This window comes from Ovis aries, chromosome 18, assembly GCF_016772045.2.
Source record: "Ovis aries strain OAR_USU_Benz2616 breed Rambouillet chromosome 18, ARS-UI_Ramb_v3.0, whole genome shotgun sequence".
Classification (NCBI taxonomy): Eukaryota; Metazoa; Chordata; class Mammalia; order Artiodactyla; family Bovidae; genus Ovis; species Ovis aries.
In genome coordinates this window covers 15,975,088-15,999,527 of record NC_056071.1, presented here as the reverse complement: position 1 = coordinate 15,999,527, position 24,440 = coordinate 15,975,088, and the positions used below count along the sequence as shown (strand labels likewise).

General features: G+C 55.8%; 1 protein-coding gene across 4 annotated transcripts in view; it reads left to right on the top strand.

Annotated features, from left to right (window-relative positions):
- Positions 1 to 24,440, top strand: part of KLHL25 (kelch like family member 25) — a 50,289-nt gene that overhangs the window by 17,269 nt on the left and 8,580 nt on the right. For 2 of the 4 annotated variants that reach the window (XM_042235073.1, XM_004017732.4), the window contains exon 2: positions 17,546 to 19,345. In XM_042235073.1, coding sequence (XP_042091007.1) covers positions 17,557 to 19,326 — 1,770 coding nt within the window. In that variant the 5' untranslated portion in view covers positions 17,546 to 17,556 and the 3' untranslated portion in view covers positions 19,327 to 19,345. Of the gene's footprint in view, positions 1 to 17,542; positions 19,346 to 24,440 lie in introns of all 4 variants that reach the window. The other 2 variants (XM_042235074.1, XM_012098433.3) reach the window with 1 other exon arrangement.

Sequence of the window (24,440 nt, the reverse complement as noted above, 5' to 3'; positions counted from 1 at the left end):
TTCTTGCCTGGAGAATCTCATGGGCAGAGGAGCCTGGAGGGCTGCAGTCCACGGGGTCGCAGAGAGTCAGACACGACCTGGTGACTAACGCTGTACGTCTGTGTTCAGTATGTGTGTCTGTGCTTCGTACCCGAAACACGTAAGAGTGTTTTCTGTCCTCCAAGAGCCAGTGGCTGCCTCCTTAGGACAGTGTTCCCTCCCTCCACCTGCTGACTGCCTCACCCCCATGAGGACGTCTGTGTTGGGGCTGTGATTCCTGGGGATCTTCATCTTTTGTATTTTGTGTTGTCTTTTCAGTAACAATGACTGAGCTCTGGGGTGTGCCTGTGGGCCTGCCTCACTTGGTTGGTGGAGCTCACACCCAGTGGAGGAGGTCTTGGGCAGAAGCAGGGGTGTCAGCCGTCCGTGGCTGCATCTGCTGGGCTGGACATGTGGCAGTCATTTCAGGGCGTCATTCCACATCTTGCCCAGTGGCCCAGCCTGTCCAAAGCGCTCGGTACAGAGCCTAGTACATAGTCGGTGCTCATCACTGTGGTTTATTGGTAGTAGTACTGTTGGCATCGCCATTCGTCTCTGAGCTGCCGTTTCCTTATTTGTAAATTACAGAACTGAGAGGCCGTATGGTAGGATCCCACCTCTGATGCTCTTCTAGGTGAGTGAAGCCACGTGACTGTGTGCTAAGTCATTTGGGGTGTGTCTGACTCTTTGCGACCCCATGAACTGTAGCTCTCCAGGCAAAAATACTGGAGTGGGTTGCTATTTCCTCCTCCAGAGCATCTTCCCAACCTTGGAATCGAACCCAGGTCTCTTAAAGTCTCCTGCATTGGCTGGTGCGTTCTTTTACCACTACCGCCACCTAGGAAGCCTAGTTTTGGCCAGTGAAACGGGGGCAGAAGTGATGTGTGTCCTTAGAAGCCAAGCACCAGTGTCACACTTGCCAGAGCTTTCTCTTCCTTCCCAGTGGCACGGTGACTGGTGATATGGTGTCATTTGGGTGGCCGGGAGTGACATTGATGAGAAGACCACTCTCCGCCCCCTCGCCCCCACCACCAGCTGACCCACAGAGCACGTCACATGAGCAAGGAATATTTCTGCCCCCAGCACCACTGAGACTCGGGGGTGTGGGTTGTTGCAGCACAGCCCAGCCCATCTTGATTAAAACCGAGTCATCACCTTGTCAGGCTTGGCTATGAGGATGAGATCTTCATGTAAGATGCCCAGCACAGTGTGGGTACATGGTAGTCAGGCGCTCCATCTGGCTCCCTTCCCAACCAAATTCCCCACTGATTCTTTGCAACAGGTGTTGCTTCATTTTTCAGCAGCCTTTCACAGGCCTTGACCCCTTGCCTCCTGTCCTCTGCCTCTTCTGGGAAGAAAGCCTGTTGCCCGGGAAATGCCAGGGCAGCGTGCCACCCAGACCCTTCCTCCGGGGGCAGCCCACCCACCCCTGTGGGGCTGGTGTCCATCCACACAGCATCTATCAACTCAGAATAATAGTCCTGATGACAGAGACCGCGTCCGCCTGGGGCCTGGCTGTGTCACTCCTGAGAGCTCAGTGGCTGCACCGCAAGTGTGCTTAATGGTCGTGTGCATCAAGTGAAGAGGCCGGGGCACGCGGAGCAGGCCCTGAGGTGTCTGCCCGCCCCTCTGGGTGCTCTGGGACCCCCTTTCCCTTCCTGACTTTGGGTGTGGGCGGACGGGGTCACTGCCCGCCTGGGAGTGTGTGTGAGTGTGTGCACGTGTGTGAGACCCTTTTGCGGTGGCACTGCTGCCCACGACCTCAGGACGGCAGGTGGGTACCTGGCTGCCCCACAGGGTGCCTCGTCAGAGAGTGTGGAAGGGTTGGGCTTCCGTCTGTGGGGATGACCCCAGGGGCGGCCTCCGCCCCTCTCTCTGGGTTGCTGTTTGACACAGGACATTCTGTGCTGCCGGAAGAGAAGCCCCACTTACTGCCGAGCTGTGTATGAGGCAGACAGCCTCACCACTTGGCTGAGGCTCACTGTGCTCTAGAACTGCCCCCAGGGCCAGCCCAGTGCCCTGCAGGAGGGCCGGGGCTTGCAGGAGGCCAGGATGGGGTGAGGCCGCAGGCTGGGGCGAGGCAGAGCAGCACCCAGCAGACGCTATGACCCCATGAGACCAGGAGGCATGCCTTACGCAATTCCCGGGACTTGCCTGCAGGTTTGAAACCTTCACAATCCCAAGCTGAAAAATGAGATCAAAATAATAAACGCATAGTGGAGAATATCAACAGTTTTAAAACTGTTGCAGGTATGTCCAGTTTTTGAAGAGATATATAGTTTGTTTTTTGGTTTTTTTTTTTTGGTTCTCTTTTTTCAAAGAAAGGGCCATTGAAAAGCAGAAGTATCTAGGGAAAGGCCCCATTGACAGCTCACTTGTATCTAGGATGATCTGTGGCTCTACTTCTGTGGCAGCGATCATACTGATTTTACTCTCAATTAGCAGTGAGATCTGCCTGCTTCATGAGGTACTTAGTTTGTTTTCTACTTGAAACCTGAACAGATGGCTGCCCTTGCACCCCAAGAGCTCCCCGAGGTGTGTGCGTCCTCCAGGTGTGGGCAGAGCGGGGATCTGGGCTGCAGCATCACGGGGCGTCCTCTCGGAAGCCCCCCCCCCCCCCGGGACCCTGGCTGCAGCATGCGGCTCTGCACGCATGTGTTATCTGATAACGTTGGAATCCTTCGTGATCACAGCTCTAGAAGTAACCCAGACCCAGCAGGCTTGAAGAAAACCTTCAGGGTTTCTCCTGACTACAAAAATACTGCATACTTGTTAAGAAAAAAACAAAAATCAACTTAAAAATGAACAGAGTGGACAGTGAAAAAGCCCTTTATTCAGAAGTGAAGGTTGTAGTTGGAGCAAGGCTAGGGGAATGTCTTCTGTGTTTATTCCGTGACAGTGGTAATAGCAGCAGTAATAAAACAGCTGACTGGGTGAGAAGGAGAGGGCACGGCCGGCCCGATGCTTGTCCCATGCAATTATCCTAACAAACCTATGAGGCCACAGCTGCTTTCATCATCACTTTTGTGGCTGAGAAAAAGTAGGCCCAGAGAGGTGAACTCACTTTCCCAGGGTCACACAGGAAGGGCTGGGCTGTCTCCAGGGGCCCTGTTCCTGTGCGGGAGGGAGATCCAGCTCCAGAATGCATGCTGCCCCTCCCCTCTCTGGGCTGGGGTCCGCTTCTTCCAGCTGGGACGTCCGCGGCAAATTCTTCTCGCGCACGTCTGGCTCCAGGCCTCGGAAGTCCCTGGCCCCGTGTGATGGTGTCCCTGGCCCGTCCCTGGCCTTGCTCTTCCCTGCAGGGCCGGCGGCTTCTGGCCTCTGCACCTGCCGCTTCTCTGCCTGAAGCCTCCCTTCCCTGCCAGCACATCCTGGCTCCGCGCATCACTCAAGTTTCAGCCCAAGCGTCCCCTCTTCAAAGGGGCCTGAAAGAACCCACCGTCGTCTTCTTGCCTGGTGGCCCACTGCCTTTTTATTTTCTTCATAGAACTTTGAGGCCGTGAAAGTGTCCTGTTCCCTGGTTCGTGTGCTGACTGCTGCCACGTCTTGTCTGCCCCCTTCCCTACTGCCAACCCCACAGTGCAGCCCCGCTGGGGCAGGAACCTGGCTCCCTGCCTGGCACGTGGGAGTTGTTCAGAAAGTTTGTGGTGGATGAGCTGGTGAGAACATTACCTGCAGCCCCTCAGCTGGGCCCTGGGCTTTTCCAGCTCCCTCTGGCCTGGAAGGATGCAGTCGACACCCTCATTCAGAAAATTGCTGACTCCTAGCTGGGGATGGAAGCGGGGAGGGGTGAGTGATCCAGGACAGAGCTGGGCCTCCCAAAGAGTGGCCTTCAAAATGCAGCTCTGGTCTCCGCTGCCTTTTTCTCTGAGAGTGGCACTGGAATCTTTGGAGAGCTTGGCAAGTTTTCTTCTGAATGTTTTGCCCCTTGGCTTGTTTCCTTGTTTATTTGGGTAACTTTCCAAGGAGCAGGGAAGGGATGAGCTGGACCCCTTGTTATTTGGTGCCTTTTTTTTTGGAGGAGCGGGCAATTTTAAAACATTTATTTTAATATATTTTTTATTTTTTTTGGAGTATAGTTGCTTTATATTGTTGTCAGTTTAAGGGGTACAGCAGGATGATTCAATTAGACATACACATATATTCATTCTTTTTTATTGTGTGAGGTGATGTCTCATTATAGTTTTGATTTGCATTTGTCTAATAATAATAAGCTATGTTGAGCATCTTTCCATGGGCTTGTTGGCCATCTGTATGTCTTTTTTGGAGAAATGTCTGTTTAGAGCCTCTGCTCATTTTTTGATTGAGTTGTTTGTTTTTTGGATGCAGAGCAGCAGGAGCTGTTTGTATATTTTGGAGACTAATTCCTTGTTGGTCACATTGTTTGCAAGTATTTTCTCCCATTCTGTGGGTTGTCTTTTCATTTTGTTTATGGTTTCCTTTGCTGTGCAGAAGCTTTTAAGTTTAATTAGATCCCACTTGTTTATTTTTGTCCTTATTTTCATTAGGAGGTGGACCCCAAAAGATTTTGCTGTGATTTATGTCAAAGAGTGTTCTGCCTCTGTTATCTTCTAAGAGTTTTATAGTGTCTGGCCTCACGTTTAGGTCTTTGGTCCATTTTGAGTTTATTTTTGTGTATGGCATTAAATAATGTTCTGATTTCATTCTTTTACGTGTAGCTGTCCAGTTTTCCCTGCATCACTTATTGAAGAGCCTATCTTTTCTCCACTGTTATTCCTGCCTCCTTGGTCATAGATTAATTGAGCACAGGTACAGGGTTTATTTCTGAGTTTTCTATCCTGTTCCATTGATCTAGTCAGTTTTTGTGCCAATACCGTACTGTTTGGATGACCATAGCTTCGTAGTGTAGTCTGAGGTCAGGGAGTCTCATTCCTTCACTCTGTTTTTTTTCCTTAGGAATGCTTTCGCTGTTAGGGTCCTTTGTGTTTCCATACAAACTTAAGAACTTTTCGTTCTAGTTCTGTGAAAAATACTCTTGGTAATTTGCTAGGGATTGTATTGGGTCTGTAGATTGCCTTCGGTAGTATAGCCGTTTTAACTGTTGAGTCTTCCTATCTCTGTGTCCTCTGTGATTTCTTTCATCAGTGTCTTATAGTTTTCAGTCTACGGGGCTCTTGGCTCCTTGTGTAGGTTTATTCCTTGGTATTTTATTCTTTCTGATACAGTGGTCAGTGGGATTGTTTCTTTAATTTCTCTTCTTGATCTTTTGTTGCTAGCATATAGAAATGCAACAGATTTCTTTGGGTTAATTCTGTATCCTGCAGCTTTATCAGATTCACTGACGAGCTTTAGTGGTTTTCTGGTAGCCTCTTAAGGATCTTCTGTGTATAGTAGTATCATGTCATCTGCAAAGAATCACAGTTTTACTTCTTTTCCACTTTGGATTCCTTTTATTTCTTTTTGTTTCTCTGATTGATGTGGCTAGGACTTCCAAAACCACACTGAATAAAAGTGGTGAGGGTGGACATCCTTGGCTTGTTCCTGATCTTAGAGGGAATGCTTTCAGGTTTTCACCATCGAGAACGATGTTAGATGTGGGTTTGTCATATATGGCCTATATTATGTCGAGGTATATTTTCTTTGTGACCACTTTCTGCAGAGTCTTTACCATAAGTGGGTGTTGAATTTTGTCAAAACCTTTCTCTGCCTCTATTGAGTTGCTCATGTGGTTTTTATTCTTTGGTCTGTTAATGTGGTATATAACATTCAAGAGTGTGGTGGCATTTGTTAATGTGGCGTGTAATATTGAAGAATCCTTGTATCCCTGGGATAAGTCCCACTTGATGGTGGTGTATGAGCCTTTTAATGTATTGTTGGATTCAGTTTGCTAGTATTTTGTTGAGTTCTTTTGTGTCTACGTTCACTGTCCATGGGATTCTCCAGGCACGAATACTGGAGTGGGTAGCCATTCCCTTCTCCAGGGGATCTTCCCAACCCAAGGGCTGAACCTGGGTCTCCTGCACTGCAGATGATGCCCCATCTGAGCCAGCAGGGAAACCCCTCATCAGTGATACTGGCCTGTGATTTTCTTTCGGTGGCGGGGCGGGGGACAGATGTCTTTGTCTGCTTTGGTATCAGGGTGATGGTGGCTTTGTAGAAGGAGCTTGGGATCTGTTCCTTCCTCTGCAGTGTTTTGAACGAGTTTCAGAAGGGTAGGTGTTAACTCTTCTCCAAATACTTGAAAGAATCGCCTGTGAAGCCACCTGGTCCTGTACTTCTGTTTGTTGGAAGCTTTTAAATCATGGTTTCAATATTAGTACTTGTAATTGGCCTATTCATACTTTTTATTTCTTCCTGGTTCAGTCTTGGAAGTGTGTATCTTTCTAAGAATTTATCCATCTCTTCTAGGTTGTCCATTTTACTGGCATATAGGTGTAGTAGTCTCTCATGATCTTTTCTATTTCTGTGGTGTTCATTTTAAGTTCTCCTTTTTCATTTCTGTTTCTATTGATTTGAGCCCTCTCTCTTGTTTTCTTGATGAGTTTGACTAAAATTTATCAATTTATTTATCAATTGTTTATATTTTCAAAGAACCAAGTTTTAGTTTTATTGATTTTTTTTTCTATTTTCTTATCTATTTCATTTATTTCTGTTTTTATCATTTCTGGGCCTTTGGGCTACGATCAAATGTATTTCTACTCTGATCTTTATGATTTCTTTTTTTCTAACTTTGGGTCTTTGGATATTTGGATTTTTTGGTTCTTTCTGTAGTTGCTTTGGGTATAAGGCTAGGTTATTTGAGATTTGTCTTGTTTCCTCGGTAAGACTGTAAACTTCCCTCATGGAACTGCTTTGGCTGCGTCCCATAGGTTTTGGATGATCATATTTGTGTTTTCATTTGTCTCAAGGCATCTTTTGATTTCCTCTTTGACTTCTGTGATCCACTGATGGTTTAGTAACATATCGTTAAGCCTCTGGGTTTTTTGTTTTTCATAGTTTTTTGCCTCTGTAATTGGTTCCTAATCTCACAGCATTGTGCCTGGAGCATGGTGATATGATTTCGGTTTTCTTCAAGCTTACCGAGGCTTGACTTGTGACCTGAGATGTGACTGCGCTGGAGAATGTATGCTGTGCAGTTGAGAGGAGAGGGTGTTCTGCTGCTGTTTGGACGCAGAGTTCCATAAATGCCAGTTCAGTCCATCGGGTCTAATGTGTCGTTTAAGGCCTCTGCTTCCTTATTGGCTCTCTGTCTAGGCATCTGTCAGAGAAGTCCCTCCCTGTTCTGTGTTCCTGTCAAGCTCTTCTTTACGCTGTTAGTGTCTGCCCTGTGTGTCGAGGCGCTCCTCTGTTGGGTGCATAGAAATTTACAGTTGGTGCATCTCCTTCTTGAACTGACCCCTTCATCACTGTGTAGTGGCCTTCCTTGTCCCTTGTAGTCTGTTTTGTCTGAAACGAGTATTGCTGCTCCAGCTTTCTTTTGATTTCCATTTGCATGGAGTATCTTTTCCCATCCCCTCACTTTGTTTCTGTCCCTAGATTGGAAGTGTGTCCCTTGCAGATAGCACATAGACGGGTCTTGTGTTTATATCCATCCAGCCAGCTGATGTCTTTTGGTTGGCGCATTTAATCTATTTACATATAAGCTAGTCATTGATATGTATGTTCTTATTGCCATTTTAATTGTTTTAATTTGTAGGTCTTATTTCCTCTCTTCTTTTGCAATCTTTTGATTTGGTGTCTGTCTTTAGTGTTGTATTTGGATTGCTTTTTCTTTATTGCTTGTGTGTTTACTGTAGATTTTTGGTTTGTGGTTCCTGGGAGGTTTTGCTATTGCGGGTTTGGTATTTATGTGCCAGTTTGTTTTAAGTTGCTGGCCTCTTTCTTTCCAGTGCATTTCTAGTATCCTGCATTTGTATTCTCATCTACTCACAGTTGCTGGCTTTGATATTATATTTAATGTGTAGATGTTCAGTGTACTTCGTTTGCCTTTACTTCGTGTTTGCCTTTACTGATGAGTTTTCCCATCTGTAATATTCTTGATTCTATTGTAGTTGGGCCTTTTCTACGTAGAGAAGTTCCTTTAGGATTTAAGGCTGGTTTGGCGGTGCTGAATTCTCCTAGGTTTTGCTTGTCTGTAAAGCTTTTGATTTCTCCATCAAATCTGAATGATGAACCTTGCTGGAGAGAGTATTTTTGGTTGTAGGTTTTTTTTTTTCCTTTCATCACTTTAAATATATTGTGCTACCCCCTTCTGGCTTGCAGAGTTCCTTCTGAACAACCAACTGTTACCTTATGGGGATTCCCTTATACGTTATTTGTTGCTTTTCTCTTGGGCTTTCAGTAATTTTTCCTTGTCTTTAATTTTTTTCAGTTTGATTAATATATGTCTCATTCTTTTCCTCTTTGGGTTAATTTTGTATGGGACTCTGTGCTTCTTGGACTTGAGTGTTTCCTTTCTTGTGTTGGGGAAGTTTTCAGCTAATGTCTTCAGATATTTTCTCAGGTCTGTTCGTGTCCTTTTGGGACCCCCACAATGCCATTGTTGTGTGTTTAATGCCCCAGAGGTCTCTGACACTGACCTCATTTCTTTTCATTCTCTTTTCTTCATTCTGTTACACTGCAGTGATTTTCAACACTGTCTTTCACCTCCGTTATTTGTTCTTCTGCCTCAGTTATTCTGCTATTAATTCTTTCTAGTGTATTTTTTTAAGTTAAAAAATTTTTTAATTTTAATTTTTTTGGTACAGCATTCTATTACAGAGATGCATTTTGTGGTCCTTTCTTTTTGCTTTTAATCTTTAAAGATTTTTTACTTATTGTTATTTTTATACAATTTTTAAAGGTTACTTTCCATTTACAGCTGGTCCTGGGGCTTGTTCAGGCTTCCTGGTGGAGAAGACTGGTGTCTGCCCACTGCTATGTGGAGCTGGGTCCTGTCCCCATAGTGGGCGGAGCTGGGAACTGTCCCCGTAGTGGGCGGAGCTGGGTCTTATCCCTGTAGTGGGCAGAGCTGGGTCCAGTGGTGTGTGTAGAGGTGACTGTGAGCTCAGTACCGCTTTAGGCGGCCTGTCTGTCAACGTGTGGGGCTGTGTTCATGTGCTGCTGTTGTGTGGCCTGTGGCAATCCAGTGTTGGTGCCTGTCGGTTACTGGGTAAGGCCAGGTCTTGATGCCAAAACGGCAGCCTCTGGGAGAGCTAACGTGGATCAGTGTTCTCCCGGGGCTCTGCCACAGTGTTCTGTCGGACAGTCAGCCACAGCCGACCCTTGCCTTCCCAGGAGGCCCTCCAGGACTCACAGGCTGGTCCAGCCCCGGCTCCTGGGAAGCTTTGGGCTGGGTCTCGGTGTACCCTGTGTGCCCTCCCAGAGTGGAGTCTGTTTCTCCCATCCTGTGGAGCTCCTGCACTCCAGCCCCATCGGCCTTCAAAGCCAAGTGCTCTGAGGGCTCTTTGTCCCGACGCCAGACCCTCAGGCTGGGGAGCTGACCAGGTGCTCAGGACCCTCTGGTGGGAGAATCTCTGTGATGTAATTACTTTCCAACCTGTGGGTCGCTCACCTGGAGGCTGCAGGATCTGATGGTGTCATGAAAGCACTCCTCCTACCATCTCGTGGTGGCTTCCTTATCTTTGAATGGAAAATGTTTTTTTTTGGGGGGGGAGGGCAGGTTCCTGTCTTTTTCTGCTGATGGTCGTTCAGCAGGTCATTGTGATTTTGAGGTTTTTGTGAGAGGAGGTGAGCTCGAGTCCTTCTGCTCTGCCGTCTTTTCCAGTCGAGAGCCTTCTTTCATCGAATGCGTGCTGCCTCTTCACCTGTGCTGGCCGTTCCCCCCTTGGCGTGGGGTGTGCAGGCGCAAAGGCCCTTGTGCACCGTCGGGATGGCGTGGGCATGCTTGGCGTCTCGTAGCGGCAGCTTCTGTCCATGCCGCTCCTGCGATGGTGGGAGCAGGGCTTGGAGCCTGCTTGTGGGTCTCCTTGGGAATTCCCTGGTAGCTCAGTTGGTAAAGAATCTGCCTGCAGTGCAGGACACCCAGGTCTGGAAGATCCCCTGGAGATGGCAATGGCACCCCACTCCAGTGTTCTTGCCTGGAGAATCCCATGGGTGGAGGAGCCTGGCGGGCTACAGTCCATGGGGTCACGAGAATCGGGCATGACTGAGTGACTAAACCACCACCACCACGTGGGTCTCCTGGGGGCAGCTGCCGTCTGTGTACTCCCAGGACAGCGGGCACAGCGCTTGGCACCTACTTGCGGGTATTACGGCAGCAACTCGCTCCCACCCCCAGAGCTCCTGCAGATGGTGTCCCGTTGCCTAGGAGCAATCACAGGGAAGGACGCTCTTATGATGGTCTGGCCCTCTCCTGGGGCAGCCCCCTATAAACGGTGCCTACCTCTCTGGCGGGCCCTCGCTGCTCCTGAGCACACCCTCAGTTGCACACTCCAGCCTCTCCACGCAGCCGGCCCCTGTCCTCTTCTGACCTCTGAAACCTGAGCCAGCACCCAGCACCCCCTGCACCAGCAGATGAGTGACTCAGGTGGTGCCCACCTCCCGGGCAGGTTACTCTCTGCAGTGCCTTCTGCAAGCCAGATGCCATGCTCTCCTCCTCCTCAGCGCCGAAGCCCTCTAGTCTGGTCTCCCCACCAGTGAGAGGACTCCCCAGCTTGAGGGACCTTTCCTCCTCGACAGCTCCCTCCCTGGGGCACGGGCCCTGTTCCATTCCTTTCTTTGTCCTTGGGTCCTGTGTGGCTACATGGAGGCTTCCTCTCCCTTAGAGGAGTCTGTGGCCTTACGGCGGCATTCAGTAGGTGTTCTGCATGAGGCGTTCCGCTTGCAGGTGTACTGTCAGTGTTTGGCGGGAGCAGGTGAGCGCCCCGTGCTGGTCCCCCACCATCGGTCCCGTCCCTTCTGTGTGGTGCATTTTAACCGCTTCCCTGCAGGGAAAGCCTGTGGTCACAGGAGCAGAGCTGTTGTAGGAGCGGGATCGATACCTCTTAGCGGGATGATAAATCGCTCTTCGGGAGCCTGGCAGTGTCGTGCAGGTAATTGATGTGCCTTGTATCCATCAAAGCCCAGGGTGACGCTTAGGTCATCAGAATAATCCTGAGATGCCTACAGCTCGAGAGGGTCTGACTTACTGGGGCCCCCGAAGGTAGGTGGGCCACGGAGACAGGCTTCCAAGAGCCAGGACAGACTGACTTGGCAAACACTCTTGTTCCCCCCGCCCCTTCCTAAAATCTTTAGTTTTGAGACAGGACAGACGTCTTACAGGTACTCACGGAGAAGCAATACATGATCACAGTTGAAAGTGAAGACAGTCCCGTCAGAAAGTTTTCACACCTGTCAGCTAATGCTGAAGCTGAAGCTCTGAGCGTGGCACGCTGCAGGGCTCAGAGGATTGGTAGTCTGTCTTCCTCCCCCTTTTCCTCTCCCTCTTCCAGCACAATCCACGCCAGCCCCTCTTGGTCCTCCTCAAGGGCAGCCATATCCTCACGGGCCCCAGAAAATGCTCCTTCCTCCGTGCCCTCACCCACGTGGCAGTGACCAGAGGCACACTGGGCATCCCTCAGGTCAGACGTGTGGTCCAGGCTGCAGCAACGGCCGTGGTGTTGCTCAGCAGGCACCCACCTCGCTGGACTTGGCCCACGCTTTCGGCGCTCACCCCTCCCGCCGCTGGGAACCTCCCGTCTCACACCGGCTCCGGGTCCTCCAGCCCCGGCACAGGGCTGCATGTGTCACTGGAAATCATCTCGTGAAACCCATTCTTGGTGAATGGGGTGACCTCCCCTGGTGGTGGGAGGAGTGGCAGGACTCCCCCTGCTGAGAGCCCCTGGCAAGGCCAGCATCCTGTCCCCCAGTCCCAGTGAGTCCTGCACTCGCTGGGACTCCCGGTGGCCGGAGACAGGAAGGAAGGGGCAGAGGGCCTCAGGTCGGCGATCACCAAGCCCCCACGCTCCTCCTGTGCACAGCTCCCATATGGGGTGGCGCTGTGCTCCCGGCCTGTGTTCAGCCTCTCAGCGGCCCCGGGGATGGATGCCATGTCACCCCACAGCTGAGTCACCACCGCAGACTCGTCTCCAGGCTCCTCCTGGGTGTGGGGCCTGTCACCATGGCTGGGCAGGTGCCGGGACCCCAGGGATGCGCCGCTTTGTCCAGCCCTGGATCCCGTGTCTAAACAGCCTGGAGCGGGAAGAGAGTGGTTCCTGAGAACAGGCGGGTGTCGGGGTAAGCAGGAGGGGTGCCTTGCTGGCTCAAGGGTCTCCCACTCGGGTCCGCTGTCACAGTCGGCCTGGCAGCATCCACAGCTGCCTCGCCTGCATCTTCTCTGGGCCTGGAGCACGGCTGTGTGAGCACTGCAGCAGATGTCAGCAGGGAGAGGCTCGTGTGCCACGTGCAGCTCGTCCTGGTCATCCAGTCCGGCTGAGCCTCCACTCTGTGCCAGGTCCCATCAGTTATCACCACACACGGTCCTTGCCTTCAGGGGCTGGAGATACAGAAGGCAGATAAGCCGGTGATTGTAATTTGTGACAAGTGCTGTAAGTGGGGGAGGCGTGGGGAGGAGATGACCTCAGCAAGGTGGCCACAGTCAGGAGAAGAGAGAGCAAGCCATTCAGGGACAGTGAGGTGGACGGCAGAGCATTCCAGGCAGAAGAGCAGCTTGTGCAAAGGTCCTGAGGCCAGGGACACGTCCAGCACGGCTGGAGGGGCAGCTCTTTGGGAAATAGCAGGATGTAAGGACCCAGAGGCCACGGTGGGGACCTGGGATTTTACTAAGACTGCTGAGACGTCCCTGCAGAGTTTAGAGCTGGGTGTGGTGTGATCAAGGTGATGCTTTTTAAAGGATAACTCTGGTCTCTGGGTGGATTCAGACCTGAGCAGAAGCAGAGGCTGGTGTGGGGGTTCTGTGAATCGGGGTGGTGGGGAGGGTCAGACAGGGACTCGTGTAGAAGGTGGGGCCACAGGGCTTCTGTGAACTGGTGTGGGGGGGGAGTCGGGGGTGGGATTTGAGCACGAGGGAGCATGTTGGTGCTGTTTCTCAGGTTTAGGGGAACACTGAGAACTTTCCCAGACATGTCACAGTGGAGGGAACAATTCGGCTTCTGGGGATCTTGTAGCTGTGAGGCAGGGAGCCCAGGGTGGGGTACACAGCCCTGGGGGCCCCCGGCTCCCAGGCCTGACCTCCCACACTGCTGGCCCAGAGCTGAAGGGCAGTCCTGGGTACCTGTGGGCTTGGGTGGACACTGTGGTCCTCTCCCTGGACCACTTTCTCATCTTGAAGGTCCCCTGGGCCTCAGTATTCCTGTCAGTAAACTGGGGCCAGTGGGTCTCTCGCTTCCTAGAATCCTGGGGCTTCGGGGCTGTTGCTAAAAGGCTGGCTCAGGTCCCGGCATCTCCTGAGACAATGTGGGGCAGACGGGGAAGCGACTGGCCTGGCAGGCGCCCCTGCTCCCGGCTCTTCTTCGTGGAGCTAGGCCGGGCGCCGTCTGGGGGTGGGAACCTGCTGGGGGTATCTGGGCGTCTCAGGATCTTGGCCTGGGAGGGGGTTGGCATTAGCGGGCAGGCATCCTCTGCCGAGAGGGACAGAAGTCAGCTCTGGGCCCTGGCCGCCCACTCAGCGCTGCCCTTGGAGAGCTCACCTGACCCCATTCTCCAGGTACACATGGCTACTCTGTCGGGGTCTGCCGTGCTCTGGGGCACTTTCTTATCTTGGAGTCCTGCTCTGTCCTGCCCCTAACACCCCCCGCCAAGGGTGTCTCCACCTGGATCCCTCCAGGGTGGTCCCATGCACAGCACCCCATGGTGGAGGCGGGCTCAGCCCAACCCCACGGCCCCCGGGCTGGCTGCCCCAGCGTGGACCTGGGCCAGGGATGGAGGGAGGCGGGCCGCACGGGGCCAGAAAGCCTGAGAGGGCCTTCGCCCAGCGGCTTAGAGTGTGTGTGTGTCCATGTGTCACTGCGTGGGGAGAACAGGACTGTCCACTCTCTGGCTGGCCCTGGGGCCAGGCCCTGTGCACAGCAGCCTCCGAGCCCCCCCCCCCCCCCCCCCCCCCCCCGCAGGAGCAGGTACTGGTGACATCCTGGTCACACGGCTGGCATTACACTCCAGCGTTGTCTGTAAAGTGAGTCCGGGAGGAGCTACATACCCACAGCGTTCCAGACCACACTCCAGTGGGGCTCAGAAGCAGCCTGGCTTCCTGGCTGGGTGGGGCACTGGGCAGAGGTGTTCAGGGACCCAGAGCAGGTGGGGCTATGGGACAACAGGAACTGAGGTCAAGCCTTACCATCAGGGCCCCGAATCAGAGGCCTTGGAGCCAGTCCCCCAGGCGCCCCCAGATCAGAGGCCACGTCCCTCTAAAGGCCTCGGCACACGGGGGCGTGGTGGATGGCATCACCCAGTTGCACGCCTGTGTGTGCTCCGTCGTGTCCAACACTATGCAACCCCGCAGACTGTAGCCCTCCAGGCTCCTCCATCCACGGGATTCTCCAGGCAAGAGCACTGGAGTGGGTTGCCGTTTCCTCCTCCAGGGGATCTTCCCCAGCCAGGGACTGAACTCAGGTCTTCTGCGTCTCCTGCATTGGCAGGTGGATTCTTCACCGCTGAGCCATCTGGGAGGCCCCGGTGGATGGCCACGTTTGGGAAGGTGTCCGACAATTGAGGGGCAGTAGCAGGAATGAGGATTAAGCGGTCACACAAGGTGTGGGGACCGTGCTGTGTGGTCTGGAATCGAGGGTGGGCAGTTCAGACCTGGTTGGGGGTTGCTGCTGCTGAGCTTGTGAGGCCAGGTCAGCACAGCCTGTCGTCTGTGGGTCCCAGGCCCAGGCTCAGAGGTCAAGCTCTGTAAATAATTGCCAACAAGTGAGGGGCTCTCAGGAGGCCTGAACAGGGCAGGGGCTTTGTCTTACAAAAGAGGAGACTGAGCTGCAGAGAGAGTGGTGCCCTGGGTGGGCGGTAGCTTGGGGACCACTGTGTGCAGTCTGGGTGTGGGGTCCTGCATTTTCCCACTCCTGCAGACTGCACACGGACAGGCACACACCCCTGAGCCTGAGCTCTTCACCTGAGCCCTGTGGGCCACAGTGGCTGGTTTGCGCAGCAGTGTTCCTGGCGGGCCACTGGCCCATGGTCTGCCTGGAGCTTGGGGGCCAGAGCAGTGAGGCCAGGCCCAGCCCCGCTGTCTTCCCCACCCAGCCAGGGAGCTGGGGCCTTGCCCGGGCAGCTCTGATCACGTCACTGTGGCTTCCTTGGTTCTTTGCCAGGAGAGGAGGGAGCAAGGGAGATAGCCGTGTACTTGGATCCTGACTGACAACCGAAGCTGGAGCACAGCCTTCCGTCATCAGGTCGTTGTTCAGTTGCTCAGTTGTGTCCGACTCTGCAACCCCATGAACTACAGCACGCCAGGCTTCCCTGTGCTTCACCAGCTCCTGGAGTTTGCTCAGACTCATGTCCATCGAGTCAGTGATGCTATCCAACCATCTCATCTTCTGTTGCCCCCTTGTCCTCCTGCCCTCAATCTTTCCCAACATCAGGGTCTTTTCCAAAGAGTCAGCTTTTCAATTCAGGTGGCCAAAGTATTGGAGCTTCAGCGTCAGTCCTTCCAATGAACATTCAGGATTGATTTCCTTTAGGATTGACTTGATTGATCTCCTTGCGGTCCAAGGGACTCTCAAGAGTCTTTGCCAACACTGCACCAGTTCAAAAGCATCAGTTCTTCGATGCTCAGCCTTTATGGTCCAGCTCTCACATGCATACATGACTACTAGGAAAACCATAGCTTTGACAATACGGACCTTTGTTGATGAAGTGATATCTCTGCTTTTTGATACGATGTAGGTTTGTTATTGCTTTTCTTCCAGGGAGCAGTGTCTTTCAATTTCTTGGCTGCAGTCACCATCTGCAGTGATTTTGGAGCCCCCAAAAATAAAGTCAACAGGTCATTGCTTCAGTACAAAAGTGACCTGGAGTGAGGAGGGGTCGGGGGGAGTTACACACTTTTGAAAGTAAAAATGAAAAGGGGGTTTTTCTGGCCTTGTTACCAGCTGGAAGCACAGACTTCTGGGGTCAGGACGCTGCATGCAGTTTGCTTTTGGCCACTTCGAGGCCTAAGGTTTTGCCTCGTGTTGGCTGAGCCTCGTTTCCACAGCACCATAGTGGGGTTTGAGGTCGTGTCATTGACCAGACTTTATTAATTAAAGTGCTTTGGAATCCTTGCATTCAAGCTCGTGTCTGCTCCGGGGACCAGCACTCAGAGCCCCATGTCCCTGGCCCAGCAGAGATGGGCAGACTGGGGCATGTGGGGCGCTCGCTGCGGCCCAGGAGCCCGGAGTCACCTGTCAGAACCAGGGAGACTCCACTGGCTGCAGGTGTTCCAGCTGCTGTGGTTGAGGCAGATCCGGGTTGCGTTAGTGTCCCGCTGTCACCCAGGGCTTTGTCTCGGCTTCCCACTGGGATTCAGAATGGAGCAGGTGTCCAGGGAGTGAGCCACAGGCCAGCTGGCCTCATTGCAGCTGGGTCCAGAGGCCTCTAGAGAGCCCTGGATTTGCAGAGCATGTCTACACTGAGCGCTTAGGCTGTGACAGTGGCTCATGGTGAGCTTTCTAAGGGCAAGGATGATGAGGAATGTGGCCACGGCTGCGTGGAGCCCGGCTCAGGACAGAGCCCTGCTGGGAGCATAGCAGGGGCATGAGGCTCTGCCTGGGCTCTGTGGCTCCTTGGGGATGTTTTGCAAAAGGCCCCCTGCACGAATGTAAGTCTCCTTGGCCAACGGGGTGGCTGCTGGGCTGGAACTGGATGGCCCACGTGGGAATCCTGGCTGTGGGAGTCAGGCAGCCGGGCGCCTCTCCGAGCCTTGGCTTCCCTGGCTGCAGAATCATGCAGCAGCATCCCTGAGCCGAGGAATGTATCCCGAGCGCATGCCGCTTAGCCCTGCCCTGCTGTCCTCTTTTTTATTAAGATTCATTTATTTTTGGGTGTGCTGGGTCTTCGTTGCTGTGCAGGCTTTTCTCCAGTTGCAGCAGACGGGAGCTCCTCCCCAGTCGCAGTGCCCGGGCTTCTCGTTGCGGGGGCCCCTCGGTGCAGAGCACAGGCTCTAGGGCCCGTCACCCTCAGTAGTGGTGGCGCATGGGCTCAGTAGTTGAGGCTCCCGGGCTCTGGAGCACAGGCTCAGTAGCTGTGGTGTACGGGCTTAGTTGCTCCCCAGCATGTGAGATCTTCCCAGATGAGGGATCCAACCCATGTCCCCTGCATTGGCAGGGGGATTCTTTACCACTGAGCCACCAGGGACGCGAGCCCACCTGCTGTCCTCTTAACCGGGCTGGGGACACCGTGGCATGTTCTTGCAACCATGGGAGATGACTGTAGGTTAAGGTCACCTGGGCAGGCTCCTATCCAGAGATGAACCTCAGGCTTTACCGCCAGAGCCATCCTTTGACCTTCAGATTGAGGGGCGGGGCTTGGTCTGGGTGTGGCAGAGCTGAGCAGGGGTGGGGCGGGGCCGGCCGGCCAGGTTTGGGGGACGCTGCGGGGGCCTGGGGCCTGGCCCCTCTCACCTGTGGCCCCATCCCTCCCCCCCACCCAGCAGGTCGGCTCAGCATGTCGGTCAGCGTCCACGAGACCCGCAAGTCGCGGAGCAGCACGGGCTCCATGAACATCACGCTGTTCCACAAGGCCTCACACCCCGACTGCGTGCTGGCGCACCTCAACACGCTGCGCAAGCACCGCATGTTCACCGACGTGACGCTCTGGGCCGGCGACCGCGCCTTCCCCTGCCACCGCGCCGTGCTGGCCGCCTCCAGCCGCTACTTCGAGGCCATGTTCAGCCACGGCCTGCGGGAGAGCCACGACGACACGGTCAACTTCCAGGACAACCTGCACCCCGAGGTGCTGGAGCTGCTGCTGGACTTTGCCTACTCGTCGCGCATCGTCATCAACGAGGAGAATGCCGAGTCGCTGCTGGAGGCGGGCGACATGCTGCAGTTCCACGACGTGCGGGACGCGGCCGCCGAGTTCCTGGAGAAGAACCTGTTCCCATCCAACTGCCTGGGCATGATGCTGCTCTCGGACGCCCACCAGTGCCGCCGGCTCTACGAGTTCTCCTGGCGCATGTGCCTGGTGCACTTCGAGGCCGTGCGCCAGAGCGACGACTTCAACAGCCTCTCCAAGGACACCCTGCTGGACCTCGTCTCCAGCGACGAGCTGGAGGCTGAGGACGAGCGCGTGGTCTTCGAGGCCGTGCTGCAGTGGGTCCGGCACGACCTGGAGCAGCGCAAGGCCCACCTGCCCGAGCTCCTCCGCGGCGTGCGGCTGGCCCTGCTGCCCTCCGACTGCCTGAAGGAGGCCGCGTCCGGCGACGCCCTGCTCATGGCGGATGAGCGCACGCGGCTGCTGGTGGACGAGGCGCTGCGCTGCAAGGCCCGGATCCTGCAGAACGACGGCGTGGTCACCAGCCCCTGCGCCCGGCCGCGCCGGGCCGGCCACACGCTGCTCATCCTCGGGGGCCAGACCTTCATGTGCGACAAGATCTACCAGGTGGACCACAAGGCCAAGGAGATCATCCCGAAGGCGGACCTGCCCAGCCCCCGCAAGGAATTCAGCGCCTCGGCCATCGGCTGCAAGGTGTACGTCACCGGGGGCCGCGGCTCCGAGAACGGGGTCTCCAAGGACGTGTGGGTGTACAACACGGCCCACGAGGAGTGGTCCAAGGCGGCGCCCATGCTGATCGCCCGCTTCGGCCACGGCTCCGCCGAGCTGGAGAACTGCCTCTACGTGGTCGGGGGCCACACGTCGCTGGCCGGCGTCTTCCCGGCCTCGCCGTCGGTCTCGCTGAAGCAGGTGGAGAGGTACGACCCCGGGGCGAACAAGTGGGCCATGGTGGCGCCGCTGAGGGACGGCGTCAGCAACGCCGCGGTGGTGAGCGCCAAGCTGAAGCTCTTCGTGTTCGGCGGCACCAGCATCCACCGGGACATGGTGTCCAAGGTCCAGTGCTACGACCCGTCGGAGAACCGGTGGAGCATCAAGGCCGAGTGCCCGCAGCCCTGGCGGTACACCGCGGCCGCCGTGCTGGGCAGCCAGATCTTCATCATGGGCGGCGACACGGAGTTCACGGCCGCCTCGGCCTACCGCTTCGACTGCGAGAGCAACCAGTGGACGCGGATCGGGGACATGACCGCCAAGCGCATGTCCTGCCACGCGCTGGCGTCGGGCAACAAGCTCTACGTGGTGGGGGGCTACTTCGGCACCCAGCGGTGTAAGACCCTGGACTGCTACGACCCCACGTCGGACACGTGGAATTGCGTCACCACCGTGCCCTACTCGCTCATCCCCACGGCCTTCGTCAGCACCTGGAAGCACCTGCCCGCCTGAGGCGCGCGGAGCCAGCCAGGTGAGCCCCACTCCCCCGCGCGAACCCACTCGGGGCAAAGCCTGCATCTTCAGGGGAGGCTGGGCCAGCCAGGAAGCAGGTGACTGGGGGGCCCTCTGGGACTCCTTTTTTCTACTCTGGAGCCAGAACCTAGCCCCCCCCCCCAACCCCCCCGCCCCTTTTACAGTTAATCTTGAGCAAAGCATGTAACCCTTTTGCCAGATGGGGGCAACCATCTTAGACTGGTTCCTGGGGCCTGGCTGTAAATCAGTCGCTGGGGGTCTGTGGACACATCGTATGTGGCGTTTAGGCTAACTTTCGCAGTCTGGGGGCACAGTCTCCATGCAGGGGCACCCTCAGAGAATGGGGTCTCCAAGGATGTGTGGGTGTACGACACTGCCACAGCCACCAGCTGTGAGGTGAGGGTTCCCCAGAAGCGGCTTAGATCCAGCACTGGAGGCGCTCGTGGATGTGCTGAACGTATATATCCCCCGTTACAGTCTAATTACGGGGAAAGGATGCGGATTAATCCAGGGCGGAGATGCCTGGGGCAGAGCCCTGGACGCGGGTCCAGACGCGGAGCACCCCGCCCACACCCCGTGGATTAACAGCGTCTGTGAGTGACGGCACACACACTGCCCACCAGGGGCGCTCACACAGCGTCAGTGTCCAGAGTTTTTATCAGGGCCCCATTGTGTGGGCGTGACTGACTGGCCACACAGTTACTCTCAAGTCAGCTGGTCCAAAGTCCAGCATGACCCAAAGCCCCCTAGGTCACATGGACGTCACTGTAAACGAAGACCCTCCTGTCAGGTATGACACAGATCACCTCCCAGAAGCTAAGAGCGGACCTCTGGGGATTGAACTTGGGTCAATTACAGGCAGATTCTTGACCGTCTGAGCCACCAGGGAAGCCCCTCTGTTTGGGCAAGGCCACCAATTCTGTCCTCCGCAAATGCTGAGCCCAGGCCTCAGCCCAGACCACTGCAGTCAGGGTGTCTGGGGCCCAGGGCTCAGAGCTGGGGTAGCTCTGGGAGAGTCCAGAGTGTAGTCAAGGTGAGTGCCCCACCAGGCGGTCTGTGAGGAGCAGCAGGAGGGGAGTGGACGGGGCACTCGGGTGGGCTTGGGGCCAGGGCACTGGGCCCGGCTGTGGGCTCAGCCTGGCCTCTCCTGTGGGCAGCTGTGTGCTCCCCGGTACGTGAGGGAGCCTCTCGTCTCCTCCCATCCCTCCACAAAATGGAGAGGAGGCCTTCCCAGCAGGGCTGCCCTGGTTACCCTGGGTTACCACACTCTCTGATCTCAGTGACATCATTCCATGAAGTCACCACGTGAAACAGAAAGGACACAGTGGAGGCCAGGGGCGAGGTGACACGGTCAGGCGCTCCTTGTGGGCATCGAAGGGGCAGGGGGCTGGCAGGAGGGGCTTGTCCAGGGTGCAGAATGAATGGAGTCAAGGGAAGGGGGCCAGCCTGTCCTGGCGGGGCCCTTTGGGGGGGACGCTTTCCTACAGCCCCTCTGGGGTGATCCAGCCTGCTCTGAGGTTGGATTTGGGTGTCCTGAGCCAGCCTGGCAGGGGCACAGGGGCTGGGACGGGGTGTAGACTGGTGGGCATTGGAGAAGGTCATCCATGGTCAGGTCCCGCCTCTTAGCTCGCCTCGGATCTTCGTCCCTTGGGGTGGTGAGGTCCCGGGACCCCCAGTGGGTGGAAGGCAGAAGGCATCGGTCCTGGGGGCTCCAGGAAGCTCAGGGGAGGGTGGGATCAGATGCCAGGTCATGCCAGGGGTGCCTTGATGCCCACCCCAGGCTGTCCTGGGTTCCAGCCTCTCCCTGCCCACAGCTGCTGCCCCATGCTCCTGCAGATCGGAGGAGCCAGCCGTTGGCCCCATGCTGTTCAGGTCACAGGAACAGTGTATGGGGCCAGCCTGAGCTGAAAATTCATTTCCTCATTGGCCTGGCGGCTGCTGACAAAAATCTTGAAAACTCCATGCAGCGGAGGCAGGCAGAGGCAGTCGTACTTGGCTGGGTGGCTTCTGAATGGAATCTGATGTTTCAGCTGCTAAGTCAGATCCAGCCAGGCCTTCGAGGCCCTTAAAGGGCTCCATCCCCAGCAGGCAGGCGAAGCTGGCCCCCGCAAAGGCGTCAGATCCATACAGGGTGCGAGGCGTCGTAAAGAGCGAACTGGTGGGAACAGGCTTTGTTCTCCTTTACGGTTTCTCTGCTTTGTTTGTTGAATCTGCTCTCTTTCTCTCTGGGAGAAAACTCTGACCGGCCACAGACCTTGGTCCCCTGGGGAGCAGGCTTTAAAGAGAACATTGGTGTCTCCTTCTTGGAAACCTGTGGTCTGTAGGCCCTGACGCCTCATCCCACCTCAGGCCACCCAGGGCCAGGGGCTGTGACCTTGTCTGGTGTTGGCCTGTCCTCGGGGCCCTGGAGGGCAGTTCCTCCCAAGCAGGAGAGGGTTTGGCGGGGGGGCGGGGAGATCAGCAGGACCCCATGAGCCTGCTACTTTCCCAGGACTTCCCCCTGTTTCAGGGACTGGGGAATGGAAGCAGGCGTGGGCCCTCAGCTCTGACTCGCTGGCTGCTTGATCCAGTTGCTCAACCTCCCTGAGCCTCAGCTTTGCCATCTGGGAAATGGGGATAAAAATTGTATTCCTCACACTAGTTGAGTAGAAGAGATCAGGTGAGGGTCCAGGTTCAGAGTCAGCTTTCCTTCGAGGTTGTGATGAGGCGAGGATGGTGGTGATGGTTTCAGAATGCTTTAGGCAGCCACGGCCTCTGGTTTGGGGTGTCCCTGGGCCAGCCCCTCCTTCTGGAAGGGTCCCTCCCGCACGGTCAGGATTGCCTTTTCCGTGCCCCTGGCCGAGTGACGCACAGGCCTTGCCTCTTCAGCACTCCCCAGCCCGCAGCAGGTGCTGTGGTCTCGGACAGGGACCCGGCAGGGGCGCTGGGGCGGAGAGTGATGCCTGGGTGTGCCTGGCCCGCCCTGGGCTCTGGGTGGATGGTGCAGTTGTGGCCGGTGGACGGGGTGGGAGGGGCCCCAGACAGCAGCGGTGGGTGAGGGGCTGGGCTCGAGCACCCTTGGCAAGGCTCACGGAGGCCGGGATGAGCAGACTAGTGCCCCTGGTGCCCCCGCCCCCTCCAGCATGGACCACCCCCGCACCCAGCCTGGCTGCCAGCCGGGAACCCCCAGTGCCGGGGCCAGAGAAGGGGGTCTGTACCAGCGTGTCCCAAGTGCCCCCTCCCTGCGCTGCTGTTCCAGCCCCTCCTGCAGGCATCGGACTGGCCTAGGGTCCAGCCTGCAGTGCCTCTCTGGTCCCCGAACCAGAGACTCCAGGGACCACCAGCTGGAGAGCTCCACGCTCTGCAGCCCCGCTCGCCACCCCGGGTGACTCCCCTGGTCATCCCCGAGTGCTCTGTTTCTCGGCCATGAGCTCATTCCGTCCGCTCGGAAGTGTCTGTTGGAGGTGCTCCTGGTACCGAGACCCAGGTTGGGTGACTGGTGTGAGGCCACAGCTGGTGAGGGCCGGAGCGGGATCTGAACCCTGGCCGGGCCCCAGGCCTGCAGGTGGCTCTGGAGACCCAGGCCCCGAGCATCCCCGTGTCTGCACCCTGGCACCAGTCGCTGCCCACTGCAGCCCACCGGAGTGCTGCCCGGCAGTGGGGTGGGACGCTCTTTGAAGCTGACCGTCTGCAAGATCTCCAGGGCCAGCCCTCGCCTCCCGGGTCTCAGTCTGATCCTTGTCTCTGGATGACAGTGGCCAGGAGGCTCCTGGAGCTGGGGTGGGCGCCCACCTCTCTGGGCTGCCCGCCAAGTGTAGGCCACGCGTGGTCGTCCTTTCCTCTCGTTCTCTCTCCTGCCCTGACCCTGCCTGCCTCTGGCCTGTGGTCTTTAGAGCATCAGAAGCCTGCCTGGAGCTGTCTTCTCCTCCTGGGCACTGTGGGGGACCAGCCCCAGGGGGTGGGTGTGGGCAGGCACTCCCTCCAGTCCCGCTCTGGGAGAGGCTGAGCCTGTGATCCCCCCGCCACCACAGGAGGGTAGATTCAGCACATTCTGTCTGGCCTTAAAGAGGTGGCGGCCAGGAGGAAACCCCAGAGCTCAGGGTTTGGGGCTGGGCTGAAGGGGGATGAAGCACCCCGCGTCCGTCCGTCCATCTGCACAGCGTGGCCCCGTGCGAGCCGGGATGGCCTTGGTGGCTGTGGGCTGCCTGCCAGGGCCCCCGTGGATGACCCTCAGGACTGGGCAGTCACAGGGCTGGCGGGGGGTGCTGTGCACGGCGGTGGGGTGACCGCTGACCCCACGTGTGCTCTGTGAGGTGGACACGGGTCCTGTTGACTGGAAAAACAGTGCATAACCTAAGGGTTGAGAATTATGTTTTGTTCAGCAGACAAAACTCAGCACTTAAGCCCAGACCACAGCATCTCAGCTCTGAGGGACCTCTCTGAAGAGGTCAGAGGGGAAGCCAGTGTATATAGGAGATTGTGCAACAAAGACCAGGGAGTCCGAACATGAAAAGATAACTGGTGATTAAAGAAAACCAGCAGCTCAGCTGGTAAAGAATCCGCCTGCAATGCAGGAGACCCTGGTATGATTCCTGCATCAGGAAGATCCCCTGGAGAAGGGACAGGCTACCCACTCCAGTATTCTTGGGCTTCCCTGCTGGCTCAGATGGTAAAGAATCTGCCTGCAATGCGGGCGACCTGGGGTTGATTCCTGGGTTGGGAAAGTCCCCTGGAGGAGGAACTAGCAACCCACTCCAGTATTCTTGTCTCGAGAATCCTATGGACAGAGGAGCCCAGCGGGCTACAGCCCATAGGGTCCCAGAGAGTCAGACGCGACTAAGCAGAGCACAGACATCACAAGCACTCTTTCCTCTGTGCGGGAAGATGCAGGAGTCCGGACTCTCTGAGGCCACCCCTCTGATGCGCACCTCAGCTCCTGGGGCCGGTGCCCTTGCCTTCCCTCCTAGTCTCCTGGGTGCACAGTCCGAGGAGGCTGTGACAGCTGAGGGCTGCAGCAGCTTTTGTTTACTGATGTGGCAGGCAACATTTTGTTTTTTTAATGTAGTCCCGTTTCACAGATAAGGAAACTAGGTCCCAGAGAGGCGGCTGCCAAA